Source organism: Centropristis striata, chromosome 6 (genome assembly GCF_030273125.1).
Source record: "Centropristis striata isolate RG_2023a ecotype Rhode Island chromosome 6, C.striata_1.0, whole genome shotgun sequence".
NCBI classification, from domain to species: domain Eukaryota; kingdom Metazoa; phylum Chordata; class Actinopteri; order Perciformes; family Serranidae; genus Centropristis; species Centropristis striata.
Window position 1 is genome coordinate 41224581 of NC_081522.1, and position 15278 is coordinate 41239858.

The following is a 15278-nucleotide window of genomic DNA, read 5'->3' on the forward strand; positions in this document are numbered from 1 at the left end:
AGACATTTTTGGCCAAAAAAAGGAAATAAAAATCCCTCTGGAGCTGCATCTTTGAGCCTTATACTGAAAGTTATTTGCTAATTTTCTCACTACGGATCGAGCAAATCACTCAGCGTGAAGCACTGGCGGTTCATGTAAACCAATCTGTTTACATGAACCGCCAGTGCTTCAAATAACGCTTCAAATAAGAAATTAACTCTTAAAACAAGATAAATTAAAGCTGCAAGCAGCGATGATGATTTTTTTGGGTGTTTTTGTGTCTTTTTTGATCATTTTGTATCTTTTTTTGTCATTTTTACATCTTTTGGTCACAAAATGACAGAAAGAGACAAAAAAATGTACAAGAGAGCAAAAAAACCTTCAGATTTAGAAGTGTTAGATCATTTATCTGGTTTTAAGAGTTCATTTATTATTCTAAGTGTTCAACATGCTTATTTCTAGATTTAATAATCTTAATTTAATAAATCTTGTCAAGGTAAATTATCTGTCCATGCAGCGAGATCATTTCCCTCAGATTTACTGTTTGATCTGGTTTTAGACCTTTAGATTTACTGTTTGATCTGGTTTTAGACCTTTAGATTTACTGTTTGATCTGGTTTTAGACCTTTAGATTTACTGTTTGATCTGGTTTTAGACCTTTAGATTTACTGTTTGATCTGGTTTTAGACCTTTAGATTTACTGTTTGATCTGGTTTTTAGACCTTTAGATTTACTGTTTGATCTGGTTTTTAAACACCTTTTTTACAGTGTGTGTCACTGAAAAGGAATAAAATCCTGCTCTCCAACTGAAAATCTACGCTCTTGAATAAACGAAGGATAATTCCTCCATATTTATCGTGTTGAACTAGTTTGACTTTCTCCACTAAGTCGTGCACCGGTTCGTTATAATGTTGGTATTGTATAAATGTGAAGGCAGGCTGAGAGTAGAAGGCCAGGGAGACTAAAACAAAAGATCTGAGCAGCTCACTCACATCCTGTTCACACTAAATTGATACCAGTGACCCTTAACTCCACGGGCCCCTCACTGAGGAGGCCCCCTGCTCCTTCTGCTGGTCTGCTGCCTCACAGACCCACAATAAAGGAGGAGAAGAAGAAGGAGGAGGAGGAGGAGGAGGAGGAGGAGGAGGAGGAGGAGGAGGAGGAGGAGGAGGAGGAGGAGGAGGAGGAGGCATCTTCCATGCAGGTATTCAGGGAACACAAATATTTACGGCGCTGCTCAGGAAGCCGGTGAAGGACACACTCCTCAGCTAAACACAGTCCTCAGTGTCAACATTTTACATTTTACGCTCTTGAAAGATGTCACAGTGTTATTATTATTATTATTATTCTGCTGAGACGACGAGGCTGAAGTCTGCTCCTCGAGTGTTTGAGACACACGATCCACCAGAACCAGACAAACACACTGAAGTCTCTCCTGTTTCTGATAAATCAGCTTTTACTTTGGTAACACTTTACAATAACCAACCAAGTCATGTTTATAGATAGTTTATAGACTAATTATTAACCATTTACAACATGCTATATACATATTTATTCTTTAAATGTTTTAAAACAATTTCTTAAAGGAATATGAATCATTTCAAAATCATTAACATACTTAATATGGTGTTATAAAGTGTTAAAATTAGTGCAACTATTGATAAACTATTAATTATAATTTCAATCAGCTTTTAATTTGGTAACACTTTACAATAACCAACCAAGTCATGTTTATAAACCAATTATTAACCATTTACAATATGCTATATTAGTGCATTATTGCACGATACCTTGATTGTTTGTTTTTATTCTTCCTGTAAGTCGCTTTGGATAAAAGATTAGACAAGATTGTCTAATTGTAAATGTAAATGCTATATACATATTTAGTCTTTAAATGTTTTAAAACAATTTCTTAAAGGTTTATGAATCATTTCAAAACCATTAACATACTTAATATGGTGTTCAAAAGTGTTAAAATGAGTGCAACTATTGATAAACTATTGATTATAATATAATTGTTTGTTTATTGTAGCTACAGTAACTATAAACTTACATTAATAAACCATCTATTTGCCATTCATAGATTATGTTGTTAGTTAAACATTAATAAATGATGTATTTACCAATCTAAATGGCCTATATACGGGTTATAAATTATCTGTTTAACATTTATAAATGACGGTTATTGTATAAAGTGTTACCTTTAATGTTTAATGGATGATAACAGGACTTGTAGTTTCTGTGTGTTTCCTGCAGGAACACTGTCTCTGAACCAGTAACTCTGTGGTTGAACCACCTGGTCCTCATAAAGCGTCTGTTTATCATTGTGTGTTAGTTTAGTTTGGTCCTGGAGATGTTTGACCTGCTGGACTCTTCATCCTCCTCATCCTCCTGCAGAGATCACAGAGGAAGACAAGATACGCTTTATTGTCCTTGGAAGGAAACGTTGTCATATAAAGCTGCTTTACAGTAATAACAGACAGCTACAGACAATATATAATACATATGTGACCTCTGCGTGAATGAAAACTCTCTACGCTGCTCAGCTCCTGGTAACAGCAGGATTTATTAATATCTGCATTCATGACAAAAGGAGAAACCATTGGTGGCACATTTCCATATTTGTGATAATCTTCCATCTTACTTCTTCTTTTACACAAAGACACAGTAATAATTGTATATAATAAATAAAGTAATCCATTGATTGTATCGTGGTTTTTACAAAATAAATCATTTAAACAACTGAAATTTGCATGATATAAAAAATGATGTTGCACAATAAAAAAAAAATTCAACTGGACTGTTACCAACTTTTTAGTTATATTTTCTTAATCACATAGAACGAACACTTAAGTCATATAGAAAACACATATTAAACATCCAACCTGGTCTCACAGAAATCCGTGAAATAGCCACAGATTCGCTTAACTCAAAATCCGTGGAATAGCCACGGAATCACTCAAATTTCCGTGAAACTGACACGGATTTCGCTACAATGCAAGTTAATGACAGTCATATCCCGTGGCTATTCCAACATACAACATACATTTTTTCACAAAAAATTAACTGTCCGCCATGTTTTTTGTTCTGACTGCCGGAACCTTGAAAGTCACGTGACTTGGAACAAACCAATAGGAACAAATACCAGGTTGGGATATGACATTGGTAAGTCAACATTGGGTGACTTATGGCGTTATGGCAGCTGTTGGAGACATTTCCCATCCTGTACCTCAGAATACTCTCCAACACCGCCTGGTAGAACAACAACATAACTCTGGTTGGCACCAGAGGAGCCAACAGGAAGAGCTGGGTTCTGGTGTGGAGGTTCTAAAGGTGAATGTGTGTTTGTGTCTCAGGGAGTAACATCACGGAGGCGAGGGTCTTCAGGGAGGCTCGGGGGAGGAACAACTCTGAGCCGCACATCAAGAGGCCCATGAACGCCTTCATGGTCTGGGCCAAAGACGAGCGCAGGAAGATCCTGCAGACCTTCCCCGACATGCACAACTCCAACATCAGCAAGATCCTGGGTGAGAAGCTTTATTAACCCTTTATCAGCAGAAGAACTATAACTTCACTGGATATCTAATGTCTCTCTGTGAGGTGGTAGAACCACGTGGATTTATTCCAGATAATCAGCAAAGATCAGGCTACGTCACTAGTGTTTCGAGAAAAAAGTTGCAAATTTACTAGATTAAGGTGCAAATCTACAAGACAAAAGTCGCAGATTTACGAGATTTAAAGTGACAAATCTCAGTGAAAAAAGTTGCAGATTTACAAGAGAAAAAAGAGGATAAAAAGCAAGTTTTTTCTTGCAGATTCACCACTTAAATCTCATAAATCTGCAACTTTTTTCTTGTAGATTTGCCACTTTAATCTCGTAAACTTTTTTCCTCAAAATATGACCTCCTCCGGGTCCGTATGTTGTTGTTTTTTTACACATTCTGGCTGTATGTAATATCCTAATAATCTCTAGGGTTGAAATTTGGAATTTGCAAGTATTTCAAGCAGTGTGCTATTAAGATATATCCATGATACAAACTTCTGCTGCAAAAAACATGAAGCTGACCAAGTATTTTCTTCTTCTATCTACCAATAGAATCTTAATTATCTTGTTCTGAGTATAATTTACCTACTGACCATAGCTTTATGTGCTGATTTTAACAACATGTGTCTTTTTTGTCTTGTATAGTTAGTAAAACCTAAAAAAAAAAGCCATTTTGTAACTAAAATGAGTGAATAACCTCTTCACAGGGATTTCAGTCTTGTGTAAAGACTTGTTTTTAGGATTGACATTGTGAGCTTTTTCATGCTTTTCAATCTCTTCAACTGTTGAATATGGTGAGTTTTTACCTCAAATATTGGCTCCAGTTGAGAGTTTTAGTTGCATGGAGTTTAAATGATATTTCAAAAGTATTTTCTATCACCAGTATCTACCCACAGATACTGGAATGAGGAAAAAACTTGCTCGTTTCAAGTATTTCTGCTTATTTTAATGTTACTACAGTCGGGCTTTTCAAGCCATAATTGCTCAAAATAAGAATTTTTGGATTTATTTTAAGACATCATTGTTTTTCTAGTGCCGAGGTATTTTTACTTACTTAAAGAATTCTCACAGAGAAACATTAACTTACTGCACTGACAGATTTAATAATTTGACTTGTTTCCAGCCTGTATTTGCTTAATTCTAGTTATTTATTTCTCATTTTTTGTCAGTTGGTTTCTGAAGGATCATCTCTCACTGAGAACATCTGTAGATTCTCTCTTTCTTATTTTAGGTTTTCAAGTGTTTGTGTTGTTTATGACTAAATGGGAGAAACAGATTAGAGTAATACGACGTCTCTGTTGTGTACTTGAGTTAATTAACAGTTGGTTTGTCCTTCATTCTCCTCCAGACTTTCTGTAACTCAAAGCTTTTCTCAGCTCTTCTTGGAACAAGAAGAACTGCTTTACTATAAACTGCAGCGAGCTCTTTCTTTTCTCAGGAAACACAAACGCTTTTTCTGCATTTAGTCAAAAAAAAAGAAGACGTAAAAAGACACAAAATGACAAAAAAAAGACACAGAATGATCAAAAAACAGTGAGCTCTTTCTTTTAAACTGAGAAACTGAGGGTGAAAACCAGTTTAAACCAGTCTCTGAAGATTTATTTGTGAAACTTTGTAAAACTGTTGTGAATCACAACCTTAAATAGGCTTCATAAAACCAGAGCAAAGCCTAAAGACCTGTTATCAAGGTTCTGAATAGATAGAGATCTTCAATATCCTCCACGGAAAGAGCCGCCACGCTTTTAAGAGTTAATTTCTTATTTTAAGTGTTCAACATGCTTATTTCTAGATTTAATAATCTTAATTCAAGAACTCTTGTCAAGGTAAATTATCTGTCCATGCAGCAAGATCATTTCCCTCAGATTTACTGTTTGATCTGGTTTTTAGACTAAACACCTTTTTTGCAGTGCAGTCCCACTGTAATTTCCAAAAAACTTCCAAAAAAACGTGATAAAAACTTTATAGATCATCTTTGACATATCCAAGGCTGTGATTGAAAAAAAAATACCCCAGCCAAAAAAAAAAAAAATTATATGAAAAATAACTAAATTTTTGTGTTTTTTTTCTTTGAAAAACATTGACATCATGTAAACAATCTGGCATTTAAAGGGTTAAAATCCTCAAAATCTTTGAATGTTTGGTCATTTTGAGCAGGGCGGAAGTTGTTTAAGAGGTTTATGCAGAAAAAAATAGAAAAAAATATGAATCTGTAAAGTTTTTATAGCATTTTTTTGGAAGTGGACATTTTCTGCCCGAAGGGTCTGAAAGGGTAGTCAATATGTACACAGTGTATCATAGACCCATTATAAAAATTGAAATTTGAATTTCAAAATATATCAAGGAAAAAAACCTTCTTCCAAAAATCATGTCATTTGCAGTATCACAGCCAAAATTATTGTCAAAACAAAAGTGACAAATGTGGCTGAAAATGTTGCGAGTGGTCCCAGAGGGTTAAAGGTTGTTTAAAAATCACTTAATTTAACTGTTTAAAAGCTGCACAAACCCTGTAAGAACCTCACACACACACACACACACACACACAGCTCCTGAGCTCAAAGAGGTTTCTGGTCCTCAGATCAGACCAGGTTCCAGGTTCCTGTGCAGGTCACAGGGTCTACAGCATCAGAAGGATCTGTGTTCTCTAGAGGTGGAACGTTCTCACAGAGCTCCAGTGTGTCTGTGATGGATGAATTCAGTCAGAGAGCAGCGTGTTGATGCTAACCTGCTCCACAAAGAGCCATTCAACAACGCTTCTTACCTGAAATGTTCTCAAGACCTCCACTGTCCGGGCTCCGGGGCCGGGGGCCGGGGGCCGGGGCCGGGGGCCGGGGCCGGGGGCTGGGGGCCGGGGGCCGGGGGCCGGGGCCGGGGCCGGGGGCCGGGGGCCGGGGCCGGGGGCCGGGGCCGGGGGCGGGGGCCGGGGGCCGGGGGCCGGGGCCGGGGGCCGGGGGCCGGGGGCCGGGGCCGGGGGCCGGGGGCCGGGGCCGGGGGCGGGGGCCGGGGGCCGGGGGCCGGGGCCGGGGCCGGGGGCCGGGGGCCGGGGCCGGGGGCCGGGGGCCGGGGTGGGCCCGGGCTCCTGGATGTAAATGCTCCTGAGCAACATTAACAAATTGCTTTTCCTTTGGCGGGTGGTGTGTGTTCCTGCTCTGAGCTTTAAATAGGCTCTGATAAACAGGAGCTTTGTGTCTGAGGACACTCCGCCTGCATTAATATGATGGAATATTAGTGCAAAAACTTCACTGACAGGAAGTCAGATATGTATTTTAATATTCTACACTGTAAAAAAAGAAGTAGTTTAATTTACGGTAAAATACCGCCAGCTGTGGTCGCCGTAACAAATCCAGTGAGTGGGTTTTCTACTGTCAATTTAAATGTAAATATCAGCAAAAACTGTAATTGAAAATGAATAATCCTGTTATTTTTAGGGTAATTGTGCACTGTAAAAATGTCCTGTTGTTTTTACCAAAAAAATCTGTCAGCTCTGGTTAGCAGAATATTTCCGTAAAAAATACAGTACATATGTCAACATCTTTACAGAACAACTTACATTTTACATTTTACATCCTAAAACTGTAGTAATTTAAAAAACGATACATTTTAAAGTTGTAGATTATAGCGTCCTTTACTGCTAATTTAACAGGATGATGCTGCTTTTATACTAATTATTTATGCAAAATTAAAAACGTAACGAGGAGCCCATCAATGTAAAGAGACGGCCCATTGTTGGGCTTATTTCTCTGTTTATTACACACTGCAAAAAAAAAAGGTCTAAAAACCAGATACAACAGTTACTGCTGGCAGCTTTAATTTATCTTGTTTTAAGAGTTAATTTCTTATTTTAAGTGTTCAACATGCTTATTTCTAGATTTAATAATCTTAATTGAATAAATCTTTTCAAGGTAAATTATCTGTCCATGCAGCAAGATCATTTCCCTCAGATTTACTGTTTGATCTGGTTTTAGACCTTTAGATTTACTGTTTGATCTGGTTTTAGACCTTTAGATTTACTGTTTTATCTGGTTTTTAGACGCACCTTATTTGCAGTGCAGTCATTTGTTTGTGGCGTTCCAGGAACAAAAAGCAGCAGTTAAAGTGTTGGGACTGGAACGTACTAACACAGCTGGAGGGGAGTGGGTGGCAGCTCCGCTCTGTTTCCTGTGTCACAAAAGTCCAAGAGCAGTTTGTGATGATCGTGATAAACAGAGAGGCGAGGCGGACTGTGTATAATCAGTTGTCTGAGCGTTTCGCAGATGTGCTGCGTTCCTGCAGCCCTGTCCTCCTTCAGAAGGTCCTCACCGGCAAACATTACAAGTACACAATGTCTCATTCTCCCTGAGCCAAGAGGAGCCAAGAGGAGCTACTCCTGGTGACCAACAGCCTCCTCAGAGACCTGACACCACAATATGCAACCTCAGGAAACCTCCACAGTCATAAATGCATAAAATATATATATATATATATATATGAACCAAGGCTCTGGTTCTACACTGCAAAAACAAACTTACAGAAATGAGAAATAAATAACTAGAATTAAGCAAATAGTGCAGTAAGTAAATGTTTCTTTGTAAGAATTCTTTAAATAAGTAAAAATATCTAGAAACTGGAAAACCAATGATGTCTTAAAATAAATCAATATTTTATAATTTTAGTATCTGTGGGTAGATGCTGGTGGTGGCGATATTTGAGGTAAAAACTCACCATATTCAACAGTTGAATAGATTTAAAAGCATGAAAAAACTCACAATGTCAAACTCTTTAAACAAGACTGAAATCCCTGTGTTGAGGGGTGACTCACTCATTTTTATTATAAAAAGACACATGTTCTTAAAATAAGCTCATAAAGCTATGGTCAGTAGGTAAATTATACTCAGAATAAGATCATTCAGATTCTGTTGATAGATAGAAGAAGAAAATACTTGGTAAGCTTCATGTTTTTTGCGGTGTGACAGTTAGTTAACACTGATTCAGTGATTCATCCATCCATCCATCCATCCATCCATCCATCCATCCATCCATCCATTTATCCATCCATTCATCCATTTATCCATTTATACATCCATCCATTTATCCATCCATTTATCCATCCATTTATCCATTTATCCATCCATCCATTTATCCATTTATCCATCCATCCATCCATCCATCCATCCATCCATCCATTTATCCATTCATCCATTTATCCATCCATCCATCCATCCATTTATCCATTTATCCATCCATCCATCCATCCATTTATCCATCCATCCATCCATTTATCCATTTATCCATCCATCCATCCATCCATCCATCCATCCATTTATCCATCCATCCATTTATCAATCCATTCATCCATCCATCTATCTATCCATCCATCCATCCATCCATTTATCCATCCATCCATCCATCCATCCATCCATCCATTTATCCATCCATCCATCCATCCATCTATCATTTATCCATCCATCCATCCATCTATCCATCCATTTATCCATCCATCCATCCATCCATCATTTATCCATCCATCCATCCATCTATCCATCCATTTATCCATCATCCATCCATCCATCCATCCATCCATCTATCCATCCGTCTATCCATCCATTTATCCATCCATCCATCCATTTATCCATCCACCCACCTACCTACCTACCTACCTATCTAAATCTAAAATACCTCTCTTTAACAGATTATATAATAATAGATATAATAGATATAATATAATGCTAGATATACTAGATATAATATAATAATAGATATAATATAATACTAGATATAGTAGGAGAGTAAAGTAATCCCTGCGTGTGTCCTTGCAGGCTCCCGTTGGAAGGCGATGACCAACCAGGAGAAGCAGCCGTACTACGAGGAGCAGGCCCGCCTCAGTAAGATCCACCTGGAGAAATACCCCAACTACAAGTACAAGCCCCGGCCCAAGAGGACCTGCATCATCGACGGCAAGAAGCTGCGCATCGGAGAGTACAAGCAGATGATGCGCTCCCGCCGCCAGGAGATGAGGCAGTTCTTCGTGGGGTGAGTGGAGGAGGGTCAGGGTCAGGGTTAGAGGGTTAGGGTTAGAGGGTTAGGGCTAGGGTTATGATTAGAGGAGGATCTGAGCTTCAGGAGGTTGTAGAGGGCGGCTTAGATAAATAATAAATATATATATATATATATATATATATAAAGGGGACACGTCAGACAAAAGCACCACATTTTGTTCCACGTGCTCTCTATCAGCATAAGTTTCAATTTTTGGTAGGAGCCACTTCATCAAGATTGTGGATTGGACATGGCAGCCATATAAAGTCTATGAGAACCAATATATCTTCTAAGCCACTCAGATGGTCAATTTTAGTGTCAAAATCTACATTTTCTGGGTCAAAAAATCATTTAAAGCTGTTGAGAATATCACTAGATGATTATCTGAGATAATATATACTGTATGTTCATTTTCACCCAGACTGGTAGGAAACTCTCTTCAAGTGCTGCAGCAGAGAATCCTGAGCTGAAAATGTTTGGAATCTAATAATTACATGGCCAAAATGAACATCTCTATTTGATCATCTAGTGATATTCTCAGTAGCTTTAAATGATTCCTTGACCCCTTGAAAATGTATATTTTGGACTAAAGGACTAAAAAAAGACCCAAAATGTCAAAAAAAAAAAAGACCCAAAATGACAACAAAAAAACCAAAATGACTTAAAAAAATACAAACAGACCCAAAATGACTAAAAAAAGAAACAAAAAGTCAAAAAATGACTCAAAAGACACAAAATGGGAAGACAGAATGACCAAAAAAAAACCCCACAGAAGACACAAAATGACCAAAAAAGACAAAAAATAACTAAAAAAAGACACAACAACAGACACAAAATGACAAAAAAGTATTAAAAAATGGACATAATAGCCCTATAAGCCTCCATAGAGTTAAATGATTCTTTGACCCAGAAAATGTAGATTTTGACACTAAGATTGACCTTTTAAGTGGCTTGGAAGATATATTGGTTCTCATAGACTTCATATGGCTGCCATCTCTGATGTGGCTCCTACCAAAAATGTAAACTTATGGTGATAGGGAACATGTGGAAAAATGTGTTGCTTTTGTCCAACGTGTCCCCTTTATTCTCAAATCTGGTCCTGAGCCTCCGGACTAGAAGGACTAGAAGAGTTCAGACTGATTCATCAGCGAGTCTCTGGTGGAATTCCACTCGCTGCAGCAACATTCTTGTAATTACGAGGTGGAATTCTACAGAAATAGCTTCTACAACACATTTTCTTCCTTCGACATGTTTTTCTGACAATGTCAGTGTCAATGCCTCCACAGCCACAAACACTTTCTTTGGTCATTTTGTTTCTTTTTTAAGTAATTTAGGGTTTTTTCTGTCAGTTTGTGTCTTTTTTTGGTCATTTTGTGTCTTTAATTCTGTGTATTTTTTGGTCATTTAGTGTCTTTTTTAAAGTAATTTAGTGTTTTTTCAGTCATTTTGTGTCTTTTTTTTGTAATTCTGTGCCTTTTTGGTCATTTTGTGTCTTTTTTAAATAATTTTGCGTCTTTTTTTTGGTCATTTTGTGTCTTTTTTAAATAATTTTGTGCCTTTTTGGTCATTTTGTGTCTTTTTTAAATCATTTTGTGTCTTTTCTTGGTCATTTTGTGTCCTTTTTAAATCATTTTGTGTCTTTTTGAAGTCCTTTAGTTTGTAGTTAGTGAGACACTTGAGGCCAGGTGAAGAGGTGTTTGTAGGTTGAAGGTGGAGTCACAGGTTGGTGGAGGAGATCAGCTGATGGAGCTGAAACAGAATCAGAGAGAAGGACCAGAACCAAAGACGAGTCTCTGACTTGTTGACTTGTTGAACTGAGACCTTCCGTCTCTCGTCTCCGTCAGAAACGTTGCCTTGGCCTCAATAACGCTTCAAAGAGAATCAGAGAAAGCCACCAAACGTAATTCATGGAGGAATGTTTGGGTCATTTCAATCAGGTATTTTTTAATCACGTTGCTGCTGAGCTCTTTCTTCTCTACGGGTCACCGTGTGGATATAAAAGAATCACCAGGAACGTTTATGAGAAGCTGCTTCTTCTTCCTCGTGTCTGCACAAACCTCAACACTGCAACAACCAGCTGACAAAAACAGAAATTAATAACTAGAATTAAGCAAATACATGCTGGAAATCAGTCAAATTATCTGCCAGTGCAGTAAGTAAATGTTTCTTTGGAAGAATTCTTTAAATAAGTAAAATTATCTAGAAACTAGAAAAACAATGATGTTTTAAAATAAACCCAAATAAACTTATTAAGAGCAATTGTGGCTTGAAAACTCCAAATACTTACTGTTCATGACATCAATATTTCTCAAATATGTGTTTTTATTTTTAAGGTATATACTGTATTTAGATCATGAAAACGTTCCAAAGCACTTTAAGACTTATTTTAAATTTAATTCTCAGGTTCACGCTTATCCAACACGTCAGTCTTTAGATCTTCATCCTCCAAGATTTCTGACATGCAGACGTCAATTTATTGTTCAATTTAGGGAATAAATGATGGAATAAATATCTTTTCCAGAGTCTCCGAGTGTCCGGTGCTTGTTGTAAACAAACAGAGATTGCTAAGCTAACACCTCCTGCAGCAGCAGCACATACACACTGTACTGCTACAGAGCTAACTGTTAGCCTGTTAGCACATACACACTGTACTGCTACAGAGCTAACTGTTAGCCTGTTAGCACATACACACTGTACTGCTACAGAGCTAACTGGTAGCCTGTTAGCACATACACACTGTACTGCTACAGAGCTAACTGGTAGCCTGTTAGCACATACACACTGTACTGCTACAGAGCTAACTGTTAGCCTGTTAGCACATACACACTGTACTGCCTATAGAGCTAACTGTTAGCCTGTTAGCACATACACACTGTACTGCTACAGAGCTAACTGTTAGCCTGTTAGCACATACACACTGTACTGCTACAGAGCTAACTCTTAGCCTGTTAGCACATACACGCTGTACTGCTACAGAGCTAACTGTTAGCCTGTTAGCACATACACCCTGTACTGCTACAGAGCTAATTGTTAGCCTTTTAGCACATACACACTGTACTGCTACAGAGCTAACTCTTAGCCTGTTAGCACATACACACTGTACTGCTACAGAGCTAATTGTAGCTAACTGCCGCTAACGAGGCGGAGGCCAGCTCGTTAGCGGCTCGTTAAGAAGAGTTAGAAGGAGTCTCTGGATTTGTCTCCAGTCGCTTTCTTGAAAAATAGTCGCTAAGGGGGTCTGAAACATTGCTAAAGATCGTTAGCTAAGATCAGTTTGACATAAAAGAATCGGCCGATCGCCGATCCCGCAAAATGAAGGAAATCCCCTAACTGCTAGATAGAAGAAGACACTTGGTGAGCTTCCTGTTTTTCTGCAGTGGGAGCTCTTTCCTCTCATCGTGTCACTGTGTGGATATAAAAGAACCACCAGGAGGTTCATGAGAGGATTCTGTGTCTGCTGAATCCTTTAAGCTCTCTGAAGAGGGTTTTATTTTTCAGAGTGTATGAGCGCAGAGGGAGAACCAGTGGCATTGTCCTAATGGGAAGCAGCCCTGGATGGTTTAGAGGAGATGGATCTAGCAGAGGCCAGAGCGACTTTTAATAGCTTGTCATTTATTAAATTAGGACAATGCTGGGCGCTTGCGGGCAGAGAAATTGGACACAGACAGACATGGTGGAATATGAAATGTAAGCAGATGTTTGAGAAACAGTTAGTGTGTGTGTGTGTGTGTGTGTGTGTGTGTGTGTGTGTGTGTGTGTGTGTGTGGTCAGTGGATGTAAAGAGGCCTGCTGCTTCAATCAGCTGAGACACAAGCAGCTCTGGCAACACAACCACCAGCCTTGTTTTATACCAGGGGGCTCAAACTGGCGGCCCGCGGGCCAATTGTGGCCCTCGTGATGATATTTTGTGGCCCCCACCTTGATATGAAAGTTTAATGTGAGTTTATATGAATGGCACTTTACCGTGTTGTGTGTGGAAGGTCCCTTTAATTACTGTTTTTGGTAATTTTGTGTCTCATTTAGTAATTTTGTACCTTTTTTTTGGTAATTTTGTTTCTTTTTTAAGTAATTTAGGGTTTTTTCTGTCATTTGGTGTCTTTTTTAGAAATTGTGTGTCTTTTTTAGTAATTTTGTGTATTTTTTTGGTACTTCTGTGTCTTTTTTCTGTCATTTTGTGTCCTTTTTAAATAATTGTTTGTCTTTAGTAATTTAGTAATTAAGTGTATTTTATGGTCATTTTGTGTTTTTTTGGGTCATTTTGTGTCCTTTTTTAAGTAATTTAGGTTTTTTTCTGTCATTGTGTGTCATTTTGTCCTTTTGTATCTTTTTTTGGTCATTTTGTGTCTTTTTTTGTCATTTTGTGTTTTTTCAGTCACTTTGTGTCTTTTTTTAAATAATTTAGTGTTTTTTTCAGTCATTTTGTGTCTTTTTTTAGTAATTTTGTGTCTTTTTTTGGTCATGTTGATACTGCCTCTAGGGCCCCCCAGGTAATTAGAGTTTGAGACCCCTACTTTAGCCTGTCTAACACCAGCCTTGTTTTAAAGTGTTTAATGTGAAAATGACTCTCTCAGAGCGGTAATGTCTCAGAGACGGAGGAGGGAACTGTTAGGTGAGAAGTGACAGTAGTTTTGCTGCTTTATGTGTCTGATGTGAGCAGCCGGAGGGTCTTCCAGCCTCATTCCATCTTCGTCTGGTTAAAACTGGTTATTGAGCTGCTGAGCGCCGTGTTAAAACTCGCCCAACACACGACGAGCTGCTCTCACTGGAGTCGCCTCAATTAATGTTTGCTTCAAAGACGCTGCTTCAAAGGAGAAATAATCACTCATTATGTGATCAAACGTACAGAAACCAGGTGATACCTGATCAGATTCTATGGAGTTATGGACATATATATTCATGATCCTCAGAGGATGAAACTACTGACATGAAGACCCTGAACACTTCAGAATCACACAAACAAGACAAAAAATGAGAAATAAATTACTAGAATTAGGCAAATACATGCTCAAAACAAGTGAAATTATCTGCCAAAAATATCTAGAAACTGGAAAAACAATGATGTCTTGAAATGAGTCCAAATATACTAATTTTGAGCAACTGTAGTAACATTAAAATGAGCCAGAAATACTTGAAACGAGCATGTTTTGTTGGATAGAAAATACTTTTTAAATATCATTTAAACTCCATGCAACTAAAACTCTCAACTGGAGCCAATATTTGAGGTAAAAACTCACCATATTCAACAGTTGAAGAGATTGAAAAGCATGAAAAAGCTCACAATGTCAATCCTAAAAACAAGTCTTTACACAATAAGATCATTAAATAAGCACATAAAGCTATGGTCAGTAGGTCAATTATACTAAAACAAGATAATTAAGATACTATTGGTTGATAGAAGAAGAAAATACTTGGAGAGCTTCATGTTTTCTGCAGTGTGCTGTATGAAAGCAGTATTTTTGCTGCTGTATCTCAGAGATCAGAGATCTTCCCTCTGGCTCCACCTTGAGCTTCACCTGTCACAACGACTGACAGGTAGATTACAGTCAGGTGTTTCTCTTCAAGATGAATTATAATAACTTTAGCTGTTTCAGCTCAGATTTCAGTTCGTCCAATACTTTGCTTTGTGACAAAATCAATAGTCTGTTTGTACAAACAGACTCACAGCCTGTTGAAACTGGTCCGTTTATTATTATAACGGCAAATTAATCGCGTTTTTGAGGCTTTATCATATTCCACAACTCAC

At 38.0% G+C, this 15278-nt stretch overlaps 1 protein-coding gene across 1 annotated transcript in view; it reads left to right on the top strand.

The window, feature by feature from the left end:
- Nucleotides 1–15278, top strand: part of LOC131973745 (transcription factor SOX-6-like) — a 215551-nt gene that overhangs the window by 196072 nt on the left and 4201 nt on the right. The window contains exons 15-16 of the mRNA XM_059335806.1: nucleotides 3332–3506; nucleotides 9316–9529. Of these exons, the coding sequence (XP_059191789.1) occupies nucleotides 3332–3506; nucleotides 9316–9529 (389 nt within the window). The remainder of the gene's footprint in view (nucleotides 1–3331; nucleotides 3507–9315; nucleotides 9530–15278) is intronic.